At 43.6% G+C, this 23,039-nt stretch overlaps 1 protein-coding gene across 1 annotated transcript in view; it reads left to right on the top strand.

The window, feature by feature from the left end:
* Positions 1–11,696: 11,696 nt before the first annotated feature.
* Positions 11,697–23,039, top strand: part of LOC127034477 (cadherin-13-like) — a 433,731-nt gene continuing 422,388 nt past the window's right edge. Inside the window, exon 1 of the mRNA XM_050923360.1 lies at positions 11,697–11,858. Coding sequence (XP_050779317.1) covers positions 11,814–11,858 — 45 coding nt within the window. The 5' untranslated portion in view covers positions 11,697–11,813. The remainder of the gene's footprint in view (positions 11,859–23,039) is intronic.

Raw genomic sequence — 23,039 nt, 5'->3', positions numbered from 1 at the left:
GCCTCATTTCATTCCTTTTAAAGGAAAGAAATACAAATAAGATGTGGAGCGGCTGCAAAACAGCTTCTTCTCATCCCCTTCCCTGTCATGATAGCAAATCTCAGCACTACTCCTGGCCAGACAGGGTCCTGAACCTTCAGAATTTGGCTACTTGCCCTACAGCTGTGGGAGTTAATGTAGAGCCTTGCCCTGTTCTACAGCAGCTTATGACCTCTGAGCTACAGAGATGGATGAGACAGAGCCAATCAAACAACCTATCTGTAGGTACTCCAACTTCCCCTTCCCTTCCTGGGAGGATAATTTGGCCTGGTACAAAGACCTTCTTTCATGGGAGTACATTTCTCTCTTCTCACCCTGCCCCATTCTCCCAGCCCTTTGTGTCTAGAAAATGTTCTAGTAACCAAGATGCTCCTGCCTGAGCTTTCTACTGACCATTCAGATGTCACTGCCACTAGACCCTTCAGTCCCTGCAGGCCCCTGCAGTGTTGAAAGCTGGCACCTCTCACCATCTGTATGCATTAGCTGCAGAGGTAAATATTCAGGGATGGAAACTCTGTTCCACAATGTTCAGGATAGTTGCCAGTACAACACAGGGAGGAGCTAGTGACCTACTCTTTTGCAACCAGATGCTGGCACTGAGAGAAGGCACTAAGAAAGGTTGTGGGTTCCTCAGCCTAGAACTGCCACAAGATGCTAAGCTTGCTGTAGAAAAGGCATTTGTTTAGTTCTCTGTGTCTAGAAATAGTGTTTCTTATAGAAAAGGAATGGGGCCAGATTTGCTCTCACCAAGATCTGCTCAGTGCAGCTCTGTGTGTGTGTGTGTGGGGGGGGAAACCAGAGGGCAGGGGAAGTACTGGGAAGCTGGTTATAGTTTCCTCATTCAGTTAGCCATTCTGTGCTGGCTTCAGCTTGAGTGAGAACAGGCATTAGGTTGTTCTAATTTATGCCGGTGGGCTATGGTTCTGCACACCAGCTGAGGCTTGGTGAAACACAGATGCATGACATCTTCCTTGTACTGTAGGCAGTTGGCATAAGGGTTGAGGACACCAGCTTTATGTCAGCAGATAGTTCCTTCCATGGAGGGAATTTGCAGCTGGCCAGCTGTGGCTGGATTCTGGCCCTTTTGTGTTGTCTGTACCAGTTTGGGGGATGGAATTGGACCCATAGATTCCAGGCTGGAGCAGCAAGAGTGTATTTTGGGGTCTAATTCAGTTCTACTTTAGAGGATTGTGCACAATCTAGCAGAAGACATGGGTAAGTCCACTTCTTTGCATATTAGGGAAACTAGGCCCAAAAGAGGCAATGATGACTCCCAGCACTCCATAAGATGAAGTAAAGTGAACAGGTTTCTTCTAATGTTTAAAAATCCTTAATGAATTTTACATAATGAAGATAAAGTTGGAAACAAACAAAGAAATATGAAGAGAACCCAATGTACCCAATGACCCAAGAATTCATGCACAATAGTATTTCAAATTTAATGAAAGAAAATGGAGTAAGAATCACATTCTTACAGTATATACCCAAGATGTTTGCTTTTAGTGGGATATTCAGCTTGAGCTATCCAAAGACTGAAGAAAGATTCCATTTTGCCATGCTTCAGAGTGCAGTATCTCTCAGCTTTATATGTCACAGAATATGAAATGGATCCAGTGGTTTATATAAAGTTGTGTAGCATCTTTCCATTCCTGAAGGATTATTTTAATGGCTAAGGTTAATACTATATCTAATAGTTTTTGCTATAACTACCTGCCCCCTCTGTTAAATTTGCATACTTGGCTGATGTAACGATTATTAATGACATGTTTAAAACTAGTTTTTAATTTGTCTGTTCTTTGAGAGATATCAGTAGCTCAGTTCTAGAATAATTGAACTCTGGTACATGGGAACAGGAGGTGAATAACTAGTTGTCACTGAGCATGACCAGTAAGAGTTGTTATGAGACTGATTGGAGTCCTGAAGTGCTTTATGCGGTAGGAAAAAAAAGAGGGTTAATTACATGGATGTAAGTCATTAGCATGATATTTGTTCCTCCAAATTTTCTGACTTTCTTCCTGTGATAAGAAAGTATCTGTGTTTATTTCTAGTGTATAGTGTAGTATTTTGGGCTCTTAGAGGTAAATTTCCTGTATGTTAATCAGGGTAGATGACCTGAGGGTGGACAGCTTTGTCACACAGTATTTCATGGACCTAGAAAATTCTGAGAGGGTAAGGAAATTCCTTAATTTACTTCCTTCCTTAATTTATTTACTTAATTTCCTCCATTGTTGTGTATTTGGAAATTGATTGCTGGGGAGAAAATAATTCTGAAGGTTCTCAGGTGAAAAGATATGTCCTGAAATCAATTCTTCTTTGATCCCCTCTTGAAGCCAAACATCTAAAGTAAGGACTTCATTGATATAACAGGCAGTTGTATCAGAAATACCTTGAATAGTGAACGGGACCCTTGCGGGTCACATAAGATATTTATTTGCTTAAAAGCCTTGATGGTTACATGGAGACTAGACTATGATTTTTAAATAGGATGGAAAGGACATAAGGACCAGGGTGAAATCCTGACTCCTGTGAAGTCAATGGGAGTTTTGCCACTGAGTTCGACTGAGCCAGGATTTCACTCCCATTGTGCACCCTTAACTTGTAGCATTGGGTCTCTAGTACACAAAATGCCCAGTCCATTCTTGGCTTTCTGCTTATGTGATGGTCTCCATCTGGGCTGTGGCAATGTGAACTGAACCCGGGACCTCCAGAGCTATCAAGCGCGAGCTGCTTGAGCGCCAAGTCTTTCAGCTGTAGCAATTCATATCCTCTATGAATTAGCACAGAGAGGGGCATGTAGCAAACACTCAACGGTGGGTTACGCTTGCACATATTCCCCTCTCAGATCAGGATATCCACAAAGGTTTATATAAAATTTCAAGGGGCACTCTCACAGCATGGTCCTCCTGCTTTTAATGTCTGAAGACACTACACCAGTAAGAGTGGGCTTCATATACTGTCAGCCACTGAACAGTTAACTGTCTAGCTCAGACAGGCTTCATCCCTGGCTATCCTTTACTAGCATTAGACAAAAGAGTAGATGCGGAAAGCGTATTTGTGTGTATCCCAAATCCAGTCATCCTTGCGTTATAAATGCTACAACTGCTCTGGTCCTGTGTGCCAGCTGGAGCCCATTACACCTAGATATTCACAAACTGACACATTATTTCTCTGTCTCATATTTTATTCACCTCAAGCTATACTTATGCATCTGCTGTTCTTCTGTGAAAAGATGAAAGGTTAAGCGAGATTGTTGCTGGATAAAGGTGATGAAGCGTGTTCACCATTAGTAAGCAGCATATACATGGTGGAATACTTAAATGCTCCCTCTCTCTCAAGAAGAGATTTTTTTTTGTTTTAACCCATGAATGACTGCAGGAATTTAAGGACCAAATCTTAGTCTTAAATTTGAATTTCCTGGCTGACATTTGGTTGGACTTTGGCAGCTGTCATACAATCATAACATCATTAAAAATGCAACAGTCTGGGTTTAATTTGTTTCCACAATATTAACTTTGCTGTAACTCATGGTGAATGTCTTGATCTTGGATATGTCTTCAGAAACCTCCTACTGTATTAAACCTGCTCCCTCTGTGTGTTTTCTGAACTGTTTTCAGTGGATTCATGATTATCTTGATATGTATATATAAATCTATATTTTTTTTTTAGTAACTTTGTCAGCTGAATCTTCAGATGATGACTCTGACATGGTAGTGCTGCCACAAAAAAGTAGGGAATGAGGATAAGTTTTGTGCATTTATCCATTTAATTTAGTTACTCGGATCTGAAGTTATGAACAGGATTCAGAATTCTGGGAGCTTAGTGAGTGTAGTTCCCCTGCTCGAACAAAGGAATTTATTTTACTTGTACAGGATAAGGTGCAGTCCAAAGGGAAGTAAGGAAACATGTTTTATTCTTCCCTGGTATAAGCCCTTTAACTCCATGACCTTCAGTGGAGTTGCATCTGCTTCTGAAAGGTCTGAATTTATCCAGAAACACCATTTGAGGGCGTGTGTTTGGAGGCAGAGGATACAGGTAGGCCAGGCAAAAAGGTCTCATTGTGGTCAACTGTATCCTAGCTGCAGGCTTATGCAATCGCAGCAGGCACTCCAAGGTCCTCCAGTGAGGCTCATTCTGACCAGGGATCTCAGTAAAGGAAGGACAGGTCAGTGGTTAGGGAACTAACCTAGGATTCAGTTCCCAGCTCCGCTACAGAGTCCCTGTCTGACCTTGAGCAAGTCATCTTTTTAAAGGTTTTAGGCACTGCAGTGCCTACCTCCCCTTAAAAATCTGGTCTTTAATGTGTCTGTGTCTTGATTCTCCATCTGTAAAATGGGGATGAGAGCACTGCTATACTTCAGAGGAGCTTGTGTTGGATAGGTACTTGTATGCCCCCCTGTTACCATGCTATCTACTTAGATAGTAATTACTTCCTTGGGCTAGTATTGGTGATAACTCTACAGTCTATGTGGAGCTTCCATTTTTCTGTCCATTAACTCACTGTGCTAGACTTTTTACTAATAGATGGAGGTTTTTACCTGACCTCTCCAGTAGTGGACTCTTGCAACCTTAGTAACACTTTCTGTACAACCCTATGCTAATCTGTTTGTGGATGAATAGTCCTTTTGATCCATCTGAGACAGCACATCATCCATTTAAGATCTTCTTTTTCTGCCTTGTGTTCTTCTGCCAAAGTATGTTGATTAGTAATTTGGTTGCAGAAATTTTGGATGAGAGAAACCACTTTCATGGGACTGTGTGATGAGCTCACCCCCACCCTGAGAGCTGCCCTGCTGGTGGAGAAGCAGGTGGCTATTGCAATCTGGAAGCTGGCAACTCCAGACAGCTACCGATCGGTCGCTAACGAGTTTGGAGTGGGAAAGTCGACCGTTGGAATCGTGTTGATGCAAGTTTGCAGGGCCACTAATTGCATCCTGCTCAGAAGAACCATGACTCTGAGTAAGATGCATGACATTGTGGCTAGCTTTGCACAAATGGGTTTTCCTAACTGCGGAGGGGCGATAGATGGGGTGCATATTCCAGTTCTGGCACCAGCCCACCTAGCCTCCAAGTATGTTAATCGGAAGGGGTATTTCTCTGTAGTTCTCCAGGAGCTTGTGGATCACCATGGACATTTCATTGACATTAACGCAGGCTGGCCTGGAAAGGTGCATGATGCACACATCTTTCAGAACACAGGCCTGTTCAGGAACCTGCAATTCAGGACAGAAGATCACTGTAGGGGAAGTTGAAATGCCTATTGTGATCCTTGGAGACTCCGCTTAACCTTTAATGCCGTGGTTCATGAAACCCTACACAGGGAGCCTTGACAGCAGCAAGGAGTGGTTCAACAACAGGCTGAGTCGGTGCAGTATGACCGTGGAGTGTGCTTTTGGCTGTTTAAAGGTCCGTTGGTGCTCTCTGTATGGGAAGCTGTACCTGGCCAATGACAAAATCCCCTGATTATATCCGCGTGCTGTACCTTCCATAACATTTGTGAAGGGAAGGGTGAAAGATTCACTCAGGCATGGAACTCGGAGGTTCAACACCTGGAGGCTGAAATTGACAGCCAGAGAGCAGGGCTATTAGAGGGGGCCCAGCACAGGATTGCAAGGATTAGGGATGCCTCAAGGGAGGCTGAAAGCCACCAGAAATGTTTGGTGACCTGCACGGGAGTGAAGTGCAGTGGTTCCAATGTTAGTAGGAATCTGTGTTTGCTACGCTGACTTGCAGTGCCTGTTGCTTTCCTGGGCTAAGGTATCTTTTACTTTATGCAATAATAAAGAATGTTTTCAAAGCCAAAAATGCTATTTACTTACAAGAAAATTCATTTATTGAAAAGAAACACAACTGCTTGGGAAACAGAAAGGGCAAGGGGGTAGGGTGGGGAATGGTTCAATCACAGATTTGCATATGTCCTGTTCTCATACTCAGCCTTCCCATCTGGAGTGCTGTGCAATGAGTGTTGCACTTCAGGCTGGTTAAAATGCATGGTAATGGGGGTTGAGTGCAGTGGGTAAGGGTCGTAATTTGCAGGGCTGGGTGGCAGCTGGTGGCGATAAGAACCAGGATGTTGGGGAAAGAGTGTTGGAGGTGACATGGGGCAGAAGGGAAAGAGTTTTGGGATAAGGGCTGCAAGGGTGGGACCGGGTGCAGTAGTGCTACGCCTACATGGCTATGAGCGCCTGGATCGAGTCCGCTTGGCGCTCCATAATGCTTTGGTGCTGGTGCTCTGCATTCTGCTGATGGATCCTCCTTTTTCTCTCCCTCCACTCCCGTGCTTTTTGATTTTCATGAAGGGACTGCTGCATTACTTCATGCAGCAGGTCTTCTTTGCTTCTATGTGGTCTCTTCCTAATTCTTTGGAGCCTTTTGGTCAGTGATAACATGGATGGCTGAGATCTCAAGGTTGCGTCTGTAAAGGCAATATGCAACACTTAACAGAGGCAGCATTGTTCACACCAGACAGAGCAATGATTCACCCATCTTAATGACAAGCACAGTTTAAACGATAGCAGAATTTGTCTGTCCCAAAGCAAGTGCACATAACCCACGGGAACCCCAGAATGGTGAGTAAGCACAGGGTCGAGGAGGACTGATCATTTCACTGCTGTACTGTCCTCTGGGGTTCTGTGCCTTGGAGAGAGCCAACAGCTGCAGGGGGCCCCTATACTGAACACTGACCCCATATTTTCCACAGGAGTTTGTCCTGGAAGATATCTCGCTACTGAAAGTGACCTGGGAAGCAAGGGAGGGTTTTCTACTACAATGTGGCTTCCACCCTGGTCCATATGCAGCTTGCCTGTGTGCAGCAATGTCCCCCCGCCCCTCACTGCACAGTGGTGTGGACATGTTAGCCTGACTGGGTCAAGGAGCACAATTACGCTCCCAAGGAACCTGTGCAAGCTCATTGCACAGCTTCTGCATGTGATCTGAAGAGATCATTGAGGCTGATTGCCACAATATGAGAGAGCACATCAATGCCCTATTCCACATCTAGGTATGCATGTAGCCCTAACCCTCCTCGCCCTAAGAGCCTGCACCAAATAACTTCCTTTCCAAAATAAAAGCCACTTACTGGGCACGTCCTCTGGTGTTTGTCCTTCCCAAAGTACCAGCTGCTGCGACTGGCTACCTTCCTCCTGGCTTGAGAACAGCTCCTGGCTGCATGCATCTAGGGATGCCGGGGAGTTTTCCTCCTCCTCAGCACCCTCACTCCCACTTTTCTCATCCTCCTGCCTTGTTAAACTGGGCTCTGAAGTGTCCATGGTGGTCCTCAGAGTGGAGGTGGGGTCGCCCCCAAGTACTGCATCCAGCTCTTTGTAGAAATGGCAGGTCGTGGGGGCAGCACTGGAGTGGAAGTTTGCCTTGTGGGCTTTGCAGTAGGCATTCTGCAGCTTCTTTACTTTAACCCTGCACTGCAGTGCGTCCCGATCATGGCCCCTTTCCATCATGTCCCTTGATATCTGCCTGAAGGTATCGTAATTCCTATGGCTTGAGCGAAGCTGGGACTGGACAGTTTCCTCCCCCCAAACACTGATGAGGTCCAGCACCTCGCCATTGCTCCATACTGGGGATCACCTGGGGCATGGAGGCATGGTCACCTGGAAAGACGCTCTGAGAGCACTCCATGCCTTGCTGAGCAAACAAGAATGGGATTTTCAAAATTCCCAGAAAATTTAAAGGGTGGGCCTGACAGTTGGTCACCTAAGGGCAGAGCAGTAGAGTTCAAAGTGATGACCAGAGTGGCTAGAACAGGCATTGTGGGACACTTCTGGAGGCCGATCAGAGCACATTAACAGACCAGGGCATCCACACTGGTGCCGCAGCGCTCCAGCCAGGGTGCATGAAGCATTACACCTCTCGTGGAGGTGGATTACCAGAAGCGCTCCAGCCGCAGACTTGAGAGGCAAAGGCGGGTGAGCTGTGGGTGGGGTAAGGGCTTTGAAGTAGGGATTGGCTTGCCAGGTCCGTGGAATGCAGTGGGGGGCTGGGGCTGTTTGAGCATCTCAGCAGCCTTCTTTCGAGGCTGCTTGGATCCCTTGGGGTACGTCTACACTACCCACCAGATCGGCAGGTAGTGATTGATCTATTGGGGATTGATTTATCAATCTAGTGTAGATGCGATAAAATTGATCCCCAATCGCTCTGCTGTCAACTCCAGGACTCCACCACGGCGAGAGGGGGAAGCGGAGTCAAGGGGAAGCAGCAGCAGTCGACTTGCCCCCGTCCTCATGGCCAGATAAATCAACCCAAGATAAGCTGACTTCAGCTATGGGCAGGGGTTCTCAGACTTCTGCACTGATGACCCCTTTTCCACAGCAAACCTCCAAGTGCGACCCGCCCTTATACATTAAAAACACTTGTTTATGTATTTAACGCCATTGTAAATGCTGGAGACAAAGCGGGGTTTGGTGTGGAGGCTGACAGCTCGTGACCCCCCTGAGGGGTCCCAACCCCCAGTTTGAGAAGCTCTGAGCTACGTTATTCAGGGCGCTTTACATGCCTTGCTAGTGTGGATGTGTTGTGAGTTAGTTGCTTTAATGCATTCTAACTCGCAAGTGTAGCCAAGCCCTCAGTCCCTCCACCAACTCCACTGCCTGGAACAGCTAAGCTCTACACCGTGACATGAAGGTCAACAGATCTCAGGCTTTTCTACATGGTAGGGTTACGCTCTACGGGGGTGTGGTTTCTAAAGTGCAGACCCGTGTAGACCCTGCTGGTATACACAAAAGGTTCTCTAGTATACTTTAACATAATACTATTTCAGACAACCATGTTAAAGTGTGCCAGGAGGGTCTCCACAGACCAATTAATGCACAACATGTTAGTGCACTTTAGAAATCACTCTCCTCCCCCAGCCCATAGAGTGCATCGCCCCACCACATAGACAAGTCCCTAGTGACCGGCAACTTAAGAGAGGAAGGGACCCCCGCAGCCCCTTCTCCAATGAGACCCTCACTGAAAACACCCTTCATCTGGCCCGCTAGGGTGCAAACAGGGTGCTGTTAACTCAAACTTAGCATTGACTTCCACTGCTGTGGTATCAACCAGAGAAAAAAATGGTTTGCAAGGTAACCTGCCTATTTAAGGCTTTATAATGGAAAACTGTGATGCTAAGAATGGTGGCTTTCATCAGAGGATTTCAAAGCACATTGCACACTCTAATTAACTTAGTCTGACAGCATCTCTGTTGGGTTAGGTGTTGTTATCCCAATTTCAGAGATGAGGAAATTGAGGCACTGGGCGGTGTAGTGATTTGGGTGGTGTCAGATAGGAAGTCTGTGGCAGGGTCAGGAATAGAACCCAAATTTTCTGAGTCCCAGTCCTGTGCAAAAACTATAAGACCACTCTTCCCCATCTAATGCATTGGATCACCTGTTCCTATAACCAAAATACTCATACATGGTGAGGGCATAACAGAAAGGACCTGTAAGGCTAAACCCATATCAGGGACCGTGGTCCCAGATGCTCCTATAGGACAGCTACCCTAAAAGCCAAGGGAGAGGATTCCTCACAAGGTTCACCTGTCCAGAACTGAAATCATTCACAGGTCTGGCTGCAAAGCATTGGCATTACCAGTGCTGAAGAACTGTATCCTACTCTCATCTTTTGCAGAAACACGTGCAAGCAAGCTCAATGGCAAACCTTACTGAGATTAAACCATTCTTTCTGTTGGTTCCAAGTTTCAAGAATATGGGAAAGAGCCAGAACCAGCAGGTCCACCCTTCAATCCCACCTTGTCAATGGGGTCTGATACTAATGAAAGCATTTCCCTTAGGGGCATAGAGCTGTAAAATGGGTATCATGCATGTGATCCTGCTTCTGCCTACTAGAATAGGCCCTTCCCACAGATGTCAGCTGCTTAAACCGCCATTGGAGGCACTTCCAGAAAAAACATCCTCCATGAAAATGAGCTGATCAGGAGATTGGGCTAGATGGTGCTCATGGTAAATGTGGCCTAAATAGAAACCAACCATCAATTTCTGCTTGTGTCCTCTTCTGGTGTCCAGGCAATGAATGTTCTTTCCCAAGCACACACCGTTATCTGTGTTATCAGTCTCCTCTGCACGTCTGGTTATTGGAGACATGTTTTTGTTTCCTGCTTCTTCCAGGAAGGTGCCATCTTCTTCTGTGTCTGGCTGGTGGGAGTTAGTGGGGACCAAAATAGAAGCATCCTCTTCTGAAAGTTACATAGTGGGGATGCAAGGATTTACTCTGCCCCACTATGATCTCAGGTTGCGCTCTGAATCCTCTACCCCACATTCATACAGCTAGCCTCATGCCTCCAAGAAGGGAAGTCATGTTTGGGAGCAAAAGGGCAGAGCAGGTAGAGGCCTTCTGCAGCAAGCCATCTGGTATTGGGGACAGCACCTGTGGGTTGGGAATGGTGAACATTTTTTCAGTTTGTCTAGGGCAGTAAAGACCTTAATGAACACTGCCAGGTTCTGTTTCCTGCTGGAGCTCTGATCCATCACGGGCCTAAACATATCCCTGACATTATTTGGGGTACTTATGAGTCCACGTGGCACTAAGCTGCTACTTCATGGGAAGGGTCAGGCTCTTAGGACAGCTCCTCCCCAGTCTCTGAGTGGTTCATGGGGGAGAGGGAGTGTGTTCAGAGCAGCTAGGGTAAGAACATGCATTGGAAATGCTGCAAAATCATGTCCCTCTCTGCAGGAAGCTCCTGCTGATGCTGAGGAACATGGGAAATAGATAGCAGCAGAAACACCGGGGACACTGAGACTTTTAGAGCCATTGAGGAGTTGGTGGTGGGGAGGTAGCAGTGAGACAAGAGAGGGGAGGAAGGGGTGTCAGGATTACAGGTACAAAACCACCCAGAGATTACATGGTGGGGATAAAGAAATTGGACACATCTGAGGAGGCAGAAATGAGGGCAAATTGTATAAAGGGGACACTGAATTTCTGGTTGGGACCCCACCTGCATAGCATTACATTGCTAACTATAACATCATAATTTAACTAGCCTCCCTGTATTTGATTCTTATAACAACAGATCCCCTTCCAAACAAGAAAAGTTTCCATAATTGAAGGACACAGACTTGAGAAACGTAGTCCTAGATTCAAGTTCATTGAGTTGAAAGCCAGTCCACCCATTACCTGAGCAGTTAATAAAATCTATCACCCTATGATGGATTTCTTTTCCCTGCAGGCTAGAATTGATCTGTCCTCATTGTGATTTGTGAGATGGAGGGAAAACACAAAATATAATCAGGATTTCGGCTGCACTGGAAAACTCCACTATGTTGCTTTTCCAAGGCTTGCAAGTAACTAAAGCTGCAGTGGTCATTGTTTTGATTTATTGAAAATAAAGCACACCTTATTAACATTTTAATAAAGAGGATCTCATTGCACCGGTGCTCTGAGTTGCTGTTATTTCCCCCTGCGCAATTCCATTCTCTGAAAGAGCAAAATAGTAATGAAATCCATAAAGCATGATTTGTAAGACTGAAACTAAACACACACATTCGCCAAAGCCAAATGCTTTCTAAAGGTGCTGTGTTTGTGAAAGGTGCTTGCCCAATATGCGTGATGCAAAATGGGGATGCATTGTGAAGAAATCATCCTTGTAAAGCTATTGGTTCTGGTCATCAGACTCTATCCAATGCTTTAGTGATGATGCTGCTGATCTATTTGGGAAGTTGGCTGGCTCTCAAGGCAGAGTCTCTTCTCAAAGGCTGTTTCACAGTGAAAATATGCTCAGTGCAGCCGAGTGCATGAATGAAAAAGCCTCCGGTACCTTCTAGTCTGGCAAAATGCAGCACAAAACTCAACTTAGTCTGCCCTTTCTACTATCCCAGGTAAGAAATGGGATATTTTTTTATTGCTTTTATTCATCTTCTCTCTTCTGCATTTGGATTTGGAAGTATTTGTGATTCAGGTCTGATTTCTGAGGAATTATACGTTGCTTGAATTACTGTTGAAGGATGCAAGATCTCTGTTATAAGGCAGTTACCAGGAATGTAGAATCTCGTATCTCCCTGATTTACAATTACAACAGATTTGCTCTGAGATATGTAATAATGTTTTCCTTTCAGAAGAAAAGAGCGAGAGAGAGAGAGTGTGTGTGTGTGTGAGTGAGTGTGTGATCATTCAAGTATTTCGGTAGCAGCAGCAATATTTTGTCATATCAAATCCTGCAACTTTGATATGCCTTTTTCCTCTATGGCTTGTGCCGGTTAGAAGGGTCTGTTATAGACAGCTCACCTTATTTACTGCTTTCTAGAAAAACGATGCGGATGGAAAAAAAATCAAAGCATGCAAAAGCTCCCCTCTCCACCCTCTTGACATGTATAGTACTCAATGTTAGTGACTTGCTTTGTAGCCTTTCCCCTTATTAACTGTAATAGATCCCTTCTGCCAGAAAGCAGAAAAAACTCCCAGCCTTGAAACCCAAGGGGCTGCTCCAGCCCTGCTGCTCCTGTCACTCAAAGCAGAGTAACTAGCTGGGTTCTTTGGTTTCTTTCTCCCTCCTCAAACCCCCCCCCCCACCATGCCTCTTTTTTATGTTTAGTTTTGAAAGCACTGTGTGATGTTGAAGGTTTCTTTATTGGTGTCCAGAGTGAAACACTTACATATTTTGTCCCAGTAGCTCTGTAAACTCTCATTGAGGGAAAGCGTCGCCGGCTCTCCTTGAGATAAAAGTTAATTTTTTGACTTGGGGCTTGAATGGCTTTGTTAACCCATAGGAGCCTGGCATGTTCTGGACTGCTCATGCTTGGGATGCTGAGTCTGTGTGTGCATCTGCAGTCTCTAAACGGATTTTAAGCTTCCTGTTACAGACTGAGAGAGAATGGTGTAGGCTCATTGCAGGGAAAGCTTTGCTGCTGAGGGGAGGCATGCCGAGGGTCTGTGAGCAGGAGACAGCTGGATAAAGTGAGTGCATGCACGCTGTGGCTCAAGGGTGGGCATGCTTGGCTTCTAGTGCAACCTGCCTGCAGCTGGGAGTGCCCATGTGGGCGGCTGGTGAAAGTACGGTACAGAGGGAGAATTGTTGTCTTGCTGGGAATTTGCTTGAGGGAGCGGATGGGTGGGTTCGACTGCCTGTGCACTAAGAAGAGTCCCACTTAAAGGGAACAACAGAAGAAGAGGGATGGTGCGGGGTCTGGTTCTTTGTAAGTTGTGTGTAAATGATGCTGTTCTAGGTCACGTCCATGGGGCCAAGATACGGCGGTGATGGGAGCATTAGGAATGCTCATGCTGGCAATGTGTATATAGGAGGCCACGTAAACAATGCTAGGCTCTGTGGGCTGCCTGGGTGGGCATGCAAATGGGCAGGGGGCCGGGCGAGCTAAGCTGTAGGCTGAGGCTGCACATATGGGAGAGTGGGCATGCTGCTGCCTGCAACTGGCATGGCCTGAGGCTCTGGGACTGGCTGGCAGTGCCCGCGTGGGTTTCAGGTTGGAGAAGCTGCAAGAATGGGCTGAGATTCAAGGGCTGGCTGGGACTGAACATGCAGACAGCTGGGCAAGGTCAGCTGCCAGCAAAGGCTGAAGCATGGAGAGAACAGGTGCTAAGCAGAGAGGGTGCAGTCTGGGAACACCCAACGCCACAGTGGAAACCTGGCTCGTGCACTAAGCTGACACCCTCGCTCAAAACTTGAGGACTGCCATCTCCACTGCATTTCATCCTGCTTTCTCTGTGACTTCAGGCTTTTCCATCCTGTGGTTTTTTTAATACATCAAATTAGTCAGCTCAGGCTTCCGTTCTTATTCAAACATTCCTCTTTTGTTATGAAGCAACAGGAAGGCACCCTTTCAATAGCACTCCACCAATGGCCTGTTGAGAAAGCAGCTTGCATTTTAGAGTCAGCCAAGCACTTCATAGTCTATTAGTGCCCAATCCTGCAAGGTGCTGAACACCTGATCCTGCAAACCACTGTAGCTCATGCTTAACTTTAGGCATGCAAGCAACCCCACTGAAGTCACTGGGGCTGCTCACGTGCTTAAGTTAAATAGCTGCTTAAGTGACTTGCTGAGCCGGGGCCAGAGTGCTGAGCATAATGCAGGATTGAGTTCTTAGTGTTTCATAATACCCAGTGTTGAAGGGCGTTCAAACTTTGATCCATCTTCTCCTATCAGGATGGGAAGGTTTAGCAGGCAGTCTACCCAGTGATTTTTTTTTTAAATGTACTTGATTAAAAAAAACCAAAAAAAATGTCAGCAAGTGAATTCATTAGGAAATCAGTTCAATTGGTAATAGGAAAGTGTAATAAATAAACCTGCTTTATTGAATATAGTCAGGGTAAAATATTAATTGTTGATGATACATAGATAGTGAGAGGGGCGGGCAAAGGGGAATTATTAAAATGCTGTACAGATATCCTCTTAGACTCAACGCACAAAAAGAACTTTCATGTGACAGGAGAAGTAAACAGAAGAATGAGAGAAACAACATATTAAACAAATGTAGCCATCTGGCAGTGGTAGCGTTTGTAACACATTTTTGTTAGGTATTTTTTTTTCTTCACAGCAGTAACAACAGCTACTTCTATAACCTCATGCTAGTGGAACTAGCAAAAATCAATCCTGATAAGCTGACTTCTGAGTAATCAACATCAATAAATGCAATACTTTTGGGGGACAGTGGAGGAAAAGCCTAATTCAATTTCAAAACAACAAGGGATACATTTGGGGGAGGGAAAACAAAGCAAATTTATACTCTGCAGAGTACGATACCACCCGTGAGAATATAAAATGTGCACGGATGAGAATTTTATATTTTTATTTTTTTCAGGTCAAAAGTAATTAATAAAAGAAAATCAGTCTTTTAAAACATAAATTGACATCTTTAAATAATCAGTGGTTGACAAGTACAGGCTAAGAGCCAATTTTCAAGACTTTATGCCGTCATCCTCATTAGCCAAGTGTACTTTATGATAAGGTTTGTTTGGTGAGGGTTAACCTGTATTAGGAAGATGACTGATCATTGGATTTTAATTTGCTTCCCAAAAGACAGTCTACTTGATGGGATTGTTTTACTATCATTTATGTCTCTCATAATTTGATGGAGGAAGACTGTTTTCAGTATCTCAATCTAAGTGGCTAAAGAGGACATATTCTTAGGAGCATGACAGTTTAGGGTAATCTTTAAGATTTTGCAGGAATGTGTGCACTGTACAATTTATTCAATCTGAAGCTGACTGTGAAAGTTTGGAAGGTTTGCTAGTAACTTGCATCTGTGCATTTAATCATAACAAATACAATGGGGAATAAATATCTACAGATCACTAAATAGTTCTCCCTACATAGAAAACTTAATTTCACCAAAACTAACATTTGCTAAAATTTACATACAAAAGTTTTTTATTTGTAGGGAAAATATAATTCTTCAAGGGGGTTGCTTTGGCATATCTACGTACTACACTGAAATATGGACAACTGAATCCAACTTTATCATCAATTTGAAACCAACAGTATCATCAAATGGCTATCAGTAGGTTATATGGATAATTGTTCTTCTACAGCTTACAATATAAGGAAGCTACAGTGTTGAGAATTCTAGGCATCAGTGTGATATATACATATATTGTTATCTATCTATCTATCTATCTATCTACTAGCTAGTTATCAATATATATATTGAATAGCTAGTTCCAGAACACATCCTTCATACATATACACCAACACAGCTGTAAGAATTATTCAGCTGTCCTTTATGTTTCAAATTTCTCCAGAAGAGGGCTCCATGCACAGCATGAAAGTTAAAAGTAATATCTGAAAAGCATTAGAAGTTTAGCAGCTGCAGGAAAAAGAAGAATCTCATTCGCAAACAGAAACTCTGTAGAAATAACTTTAAAGATTTTACTCAAGTTCTAGTCTCAAACATTTTCTTCTTGTCTTGTTATTGCATCTGATTTGGTGGCATAATTAGGATTACTTATAATTTCAGAGGCCTACACAGAGAAAGTTATGTATCATGTAGTTGTACTTGGGACTTTATTCTTTAACCCTGAACTTACTGATTGAGTACTTTACTTTTGCGTGCTATAACACAATAATGATTGGACAATTTTCTTCAAATGTCGCTTTAAAAAAAGGCCTTGTTCTTCCATGTCAAATGTTATCTGGATTATTTTTTTAAATCAGTGGAGTTGTATCTGCTTATATGTGGTGTGAAAATGACCCAGGGGGTTAACACTCCTTCTGTGGACAGTGCCAAGGAATCTTTAACATCTCACTCCAACAATGATACCTCCAAATAATACAATGCCTTGTAGCATCATGATGTGGCACTGGTTTAATACAGGCTACCTGCAGCAACTCTGGGTTTTGCCTTGTACAGGATCTGACCAGACCCAACAATTCTGGCCATGTGAGATCTGAAACAATCACAGGCAGAGATGGTGTGGCAGTTGATAATGGAAATGCTGCTACAACTTTATCTGTAGTGTCATAAATGGTACAGCTATAGCAGAGCACATTAAGTATTGCTGGATCATACTTTCCTTCTGTGCAAGATATTTGAGATCTATCTAGTTTATTCAAGCATTTAGTGGCATTTATAAGATGATGAAATTAGTTTTCACCTAAGTCCTCTTGTGCTTAGCGCTTTTGGTGTGGCAAACAACAGGTGACTTTACAACCTCTCACTGCATAATGAATATTGGAGTAATTTGGGTTTGTCAAATAAAAAACAAATACATTGGGAAAGAGTCTCTAGTGACTGCTGCCCCACAGAAGGAACAGGAACCTTTAGCATTGTACAGATAGCTACAGGAATGACTATAACTCCCCCAGCAAGTTGGCTGTCTTCCTTCTAACATGTGAAGCCAGAGGAAGAGAACAGAGCTGTGATGGTATAATTTCCCCCTGTCAAGGGACTTATTTTTTTCATTTATGCATTTCTTGTCTTCAGCTGGTGGAGGCAACGCTCTTGCTGTCAAGATTTTGGCTTCAGGCCTTAGATCTGTTAGGCCAGAGTAAGACGTGTTTTCTTTAAGGGTTCTTCCTCTAGGCTAGGATTGAAGCATTTCCGATTTCCACTTGGTGATTCTTCCGCCTCCACTTCAGCATGATAAATGCTAGTGGCCAAATTCTCTTTTCATTTACATCACTGCAACTCCAGTGAACACAGAGTGTCACCTGCGCAACGAAGAGGGGAACTTGTTCCTAGGCATACAGCTAGCTATCCAGTGGTCTGATTTCAGGTCACTTTAGTTGTCCTTCCTCCATAATGTTGTTAGTGGATAGAGGTCATAGGACATTAGATGCCACACGTAAAAAATGTACAAATACAGGACTGTTGGTGCCTAGCAAGGGAATCAAATTCTGTTCTGTTCCATGAAGCACCATTGATTGACAGTGTCATCAGACTTTAGCCTACTGTTGGGATAATAGCGGAGACCTGCAGTATGGATTGTGTTATCTCTTCTAGCAAAAGAATCAGATTGTTCAGAAAACTTTATTTCTTTTCTTGTGGAGTGAACTCATATCCCCCATTACCATATCAAATATTCAATTCTGTTTTGCACTATTAATTTTCTTAGAAACAGTCCTCAGAACAGCTTTAAGGGGTTTCAAAGAGGGTGAGGCATTACAGTGGAGGATGGGGAAATTATTTATAACTCTAAGGGTAGGTGAGAGAGACTTGCTGGCAAGCATGAGCAAAGAGAGAAATTGGATTTCTTAAACCTTTTAGCTGTTTATTGTGCAAAAGAACAATCATGCTAGTTCTAGTGAGGACTTGGAAAGTTGGAAACTAGTGGCCCCAGTGCTGCAAGTTCTCCTAGATAGATAAATCCCATGGAAGTGGGGCCTGCACAAGAGGAGAGATTGGGCATTGTGGAACAACTTACAGGATTGGGCGTCTTTATATTGTAATGTTCAGCTGTTTGTATTATGCATGAGCAAAGAGGCATAGTAAAATTTACTGAAATTGTGGAAAATATCAGGCTGGATGCTTTATACACAATTATCCCTTTGCTTTACATCACCTCTGCATAATTTAAATATGTCAGAAGGGATTTTGATCAAGCTTCCAAAATAGAAAAGACTTCTCTGAGGTGGAGGATATTGAACCCTCAGGGGAATTTTTACAAATGTTACGAGTGCATGAAAATTCAGTCTCCTGATGTCACCTTAACTGGAGCTTTCACTACCGTGAAAATCACTGTCCACATTCATGGGGCCAAGATTCTTTGCTGGTGAAATTGGCATAGATCCACTGAGGAGCTATGCCACTGTGCATCAGCTGAAAATCTGGCTCATTATATATAAATGTCCATGGCTGGCTAGAACAACACATGCGGGGCACGCCGTAGAGTTCAAGACTTACTGTTTGTCAAGCTTGCTTCCCCCCTGCCCCAGCAGACTGGTGATTTCAACTCTCCCACTGTACGGCGGCAGTCTTGGAAATGCAATAGTTGCACACATACACCCAGAGTCTAGCATTAGTAACAGTTTTCCGGGAAGAAATGGGGCTCTTGAACAGCATTCTCAAGCCAATTTGCAGCAGGACCTGTGTCTTTCCTCAGACATGTTTCCTGGATCTGAATGGGTCTCCTCCTGCCTCATGAGGCAATTTCTCCAGAGACAGCCCCTCTGGATGGCCCTAAGAAACACATTTTATCAAATGATAAAATAAACGATGGGAACTAACATCCTTTTGACCCATGCACCACTGTATCTGGAGCTCTGAAAGCTGGACGTATCACCGCTGTATCGTTGATGAAGCAGGAAATCCTAAGCACTTGTGTCTAAGCACAATGGGACAGGCTCAGCCATCAGGATTTGATAGGCATTTCCCATCAAATTACATTTGTTGTTTTCATGGCTGGCATTTTGCTGAGTCAAAAACCTGGACGTTCAGAGGAGCCATGTAATGGGAAACGGGGACCTTTTTGATTTTTCTGCCCAGTGGGGTCCGAGTTTTCAGCTGTCGTGTTGATTGATTTGGCTAGACTACTAGCCAAGTGTAACCATGGACAGGTTCGCTGATTGCAGAGACAGAATATGTGGCCTTACATGTGTTGAAAGAGTCACAGGTGGCACCTGCTGAAACAGATCTTCCTTGAAATTTACATATGTGAGGGAAAAGGGAGGGATTGATGGTTGTGGCTAAAAGTAAAGGGATGAGCCTTGTGAAACGGGCATCTGTCTGTCTAGGGAGACGTTTATATCACAGTAGTACTGGAGAGCTGGAGCCAAGTGGCTTTTCCCTCTTCCTAAAATGTCTTGTGTTCTCATAATTGATGAACTGATAGAACTAGCTGATGCTCTGAACTCCATAAACTCTGCTTTTTGAATACCAAGAGCCTTATTAACCTATCAATGTACAGATTTTGGTGGCTTGAATACAAAAACACTCAGGGCTGGATTCTACCACCTTTTACACATTTTCAGTAGTACCTTACTAGGCAGTAAGGTACTCCTCGGGGTTAGCAAGGGTGTCAGAATGAACTATAGTAATGATCATAAACGAGGGGATGTATATCTGAAATGCTTCTGTTGTGAGATGGACAGTGGTCTGACATGCCTTAGTTTACTGTGCTGAATCTTTATTTTATGCTGCTGTTCTAATCGTGACACTTTAATAAAAGAAAAGAGCAGAACAATCTTTAGTTTGAAATACACTTACCCTATTTGTGGGACGTGTTCAGTTGACGAACAACACAGGCATTTCAATATTCTGTGCAGTAGGGATATTAATTACTGCAGTGTGTCAAAGAGAGGCAACCTTTCAGGTGTCAATTTCGTAGTCACTCCTGTTGTATCTGGAACAGGGTGGGGGCAGACAGCTCTGATCTGTGAATAAGCTGTTATTTAGTGGAGATGACTTTCCGCATCACATGTCTCTTAAACTTATCAACAACCATTTCTGTTAATGATGCTGGGCCAGATTCTCATCTGGTGTAACTTGGGATCACTCGATTGACTACACTGTAATTAACGGAGCAAGACCAATTTACCCCAGCTGAGACGCTAGCCCACTGTGATTACTATCAACATTACATATTTCCACTCTGCATCTACTGGCCTACTTATATGGCTCCTGTTACCATGCTTTCTGGGCAACTTGCAAACAACAATGAATGTATCCTCACTTCTCTAAAATAAATGCTGAGAGATGACAGGCAACATTATTCTGAAGCGAGAGACTGGCTTTGCCATCTGCCTGTTCCATTGACTTTAGCACTATTATGTTAATTGACTAATGGTGTAGGCTGCTGTCGTTTTTACTTCTGGATGTTGATTCAGTAGTGACAGTTCATTGTACTGACCAAAGATTACTTCTGACTAGTTGAAGCCCAGAATAAATTCCCTTTCTAGGTCAATCTAGGTACACATTTTAAAAAAAGTTTGATATGTTTTTTTTAAACTATATCAGTCCTGATTAGCCAAAGTATTACCCATTCAACTGATGCCATTTTGCATTTGGTCTACAGTAAGAGCTATTAACAAGGGAACTCTTCCTTGTCATTACCACACAGATACCCTAGAGATCTGCTGTTCTAGGAATAAGTGAACAAATGCGATGCACTCAGATATCATTTAGGTTAAGCGAGTTGCCCTAGGCCACTGAGGGAGTCTGTCACAGTAGAGATTTAGCACTCAAATTCAGGGACTGTGCCTTTTTGTAGTTAGTTTGTGGACTGGCATGGAAAATGCAGAGCTAAAGATTTTTGAAAGGCCACCTTAAATGATTCTCTCTTCCTATGCCTGATGTGTGTTTCAGATGAAGATTCAGTTTTCTTCCATTTGCTTCTCAAAAGTTTTATTTTGTGCCTTTTTTCCTCCTTCCAAATACATATAACCTGTTTCTTAATGACTGTTAATGGGAGCTAAACACATACATTCATTATGAATGGCTAAACCAGTTTGGATAAAGTAGAGACTGACTTGATCCTTTGGCTAGAGCTCAAATTGAACCGAACCCAAGCTGTTCTTCTGACTTTTATTCTTCAATAGTTTTCGTTTTTGTGTATCTCTGCACTTACGGGTTCCAGCCAGGATCTGAAGTGGATGTGCCAATATACAACAAGAGAAGCTGCCCTTGTGTTATCTCCAGCCTGACTGGAAGCCAAAAGCATCAGAAATCAGCTTTAAATTTTCTGCCTCATTTTGCGGGCCACAGGAAGGTCAGGTAGTTCTTCTGTGTGCTTATCAACTGTAAACCTACCTCCATCATGCCTAAGAACTGAAGAACTGACCTGTTTGCAAGGAATAATTCATCCTGTGTATGTCTCAGGTGGGGATAGACTTGACCAAAAGTCCATTGAAGTCAGTAGAAAGACTTTCATTGACATCCTTGAGCTTTGGCTCTGGCTCAGACCCTATGTTTGGAATGCATTGCTATTTTACTTGGAAGATGAGTTCTCCATACAGCAAGAAAAACAGATATATTTAAGGAAAGTCAGATTCTCCTAGTGCCTTGTACGTTATTTTTGTATCTAACCTGTAGATTTGCTAGAATTACTTTGGTGCCAAATAATAGTATTTTGCTAATGTGGCTGGCAAATCTGACCTTTGGTTCACAAATACAAATCACAGTGATTTAATTTCATTCTTTTCTACTTTGTTTTTCATTATAACTGTGATCAAAATGCTATTTACTATTATTTGAAGACTTTTTTTTTCCCTGTTACCACAGATACCAGCAGCTTTTCAAGGAGAAAAGTGAATAGCAGATTTCATGGGAGTCACTCTCATTTTCTTTGGGAAGTATAGCTGTTAGAGATGCTTCCCCAACTAAAGCCTGAGTCCAAATACCCGGGAACATTGGAAAGTTCACGTCTGAGCCTTTTGGCTCAAACTCACCTCTTTTATTTTTTCCCGAACTATTCCAGTATTTTGGCTGCACCTACGGTAAAGTGGATTTTGCTGGCCAGCTCCAGTCTATGTGACTACACTATTAATGGTTTAAAGTTCTTGAGCTCCTGGAAAGTCAAGAGTACCAATATAGCAATTTAGTAATAATTTTCTTGTTGACATAGTTGTTGAATGTACATTCCTTTTCTTGTGCTGGCGTGGGAATATGAGAGCGAAGATTAAACTCTTACGCTCCAAATCAGAAAGAAGAAAACAAAGTGGAGTCGAACGCCCTGTAATTTTGGTGAGGCCACTGGCAGGTGGGAAAACAGCCCTTTTTCTCCTTGCTGGACTCACTGGTCCACGCTAAGAAGAGAGTACAGAATATAGTCTGGCCCTGATGCATGAGAATGAATACAGGTAAATCCCAGCAGGGGGTCTACCTATGTGTTCACACTAACAGATTCATTTCCCTTGTGCTGGGATTAGATCCAAATCTGAACTAGAGTTTGCAATAAGAAACATCAGTGTGTTATCCCAGAGATTTCATATGCAAGCATCAATGCACTGAGGGATGATAGAAGCAGGAAATTTTATCCCTTATAAACTATCTGTTCCCTGGCTTCCAACGTTTATTAACTTCCCAGCAAAGGAATGTACTTTGTTCACTTCTATATATTATTGTTTGGTGTTTTTCATTATCATTTGCTCTATGTATTAATGGACGATATTTATCTCTGCCTGCTGCTTTGAAACCTTTGTGTGCATGGGCATAAATCTCACCCTAGCAATGCTTCGTTGCAGCTGCAGAGGAAATAACCTCTCTGCAGGGCAGGGCTGCAGGGAGTGGAGGAAAGAACAGGAAGGGACAAGTTGGGGATAGGATAAGAAGCTAAATCAGACATCATTGAGACATGGGTGGTGGAGGTTGCAGCTCCTTTAATGCTGTGTGCTCCCATCTGTCAGTCACTAGTCAGGGGGTCTCTGGCTTGCTGTGGCGAGACCATCACTAACCCACCCAAGAGACTAGCAGGCAGTGGCAGGTTTTTTACCATACACAGAAAGTCTGATAAGTAGATATAACCCTGGTGGAAGTGAGAAGGTGGGGAAAGGACCAGAGCCAGTTGGGAGATAATAGTCTTTGGGAAGTGGGCCCTCAAGAGAGGAGCAGACCCAATGGTTACTGGTGGGTGGTATCAGGTACAGAGGGCATTTTAAGGTGGCTGAGGTTGG

The sequence above is a fragment of the Gopherus flavomarginatus genome, chromosome 14 (genome assembly GCF_025201925.1).
Source record: "Gopherus flavomarginatus isolate rGopFla2 chromosome 14, rGopFla2.mat.asm, whole genome shotgun sequence".
In the NCBI taxonomy this organism is placed as follows: Eukaryota; Metazoa; Chordata; order Testudines; family Testudinidae; genus Gopherus; species Gopherus flavomarginatus.
The sequence above is the reverse complement of the archived record's forward strand: the minus strand, read 5'-3'. Positions and strand labels throughout refer to the sequence as shown.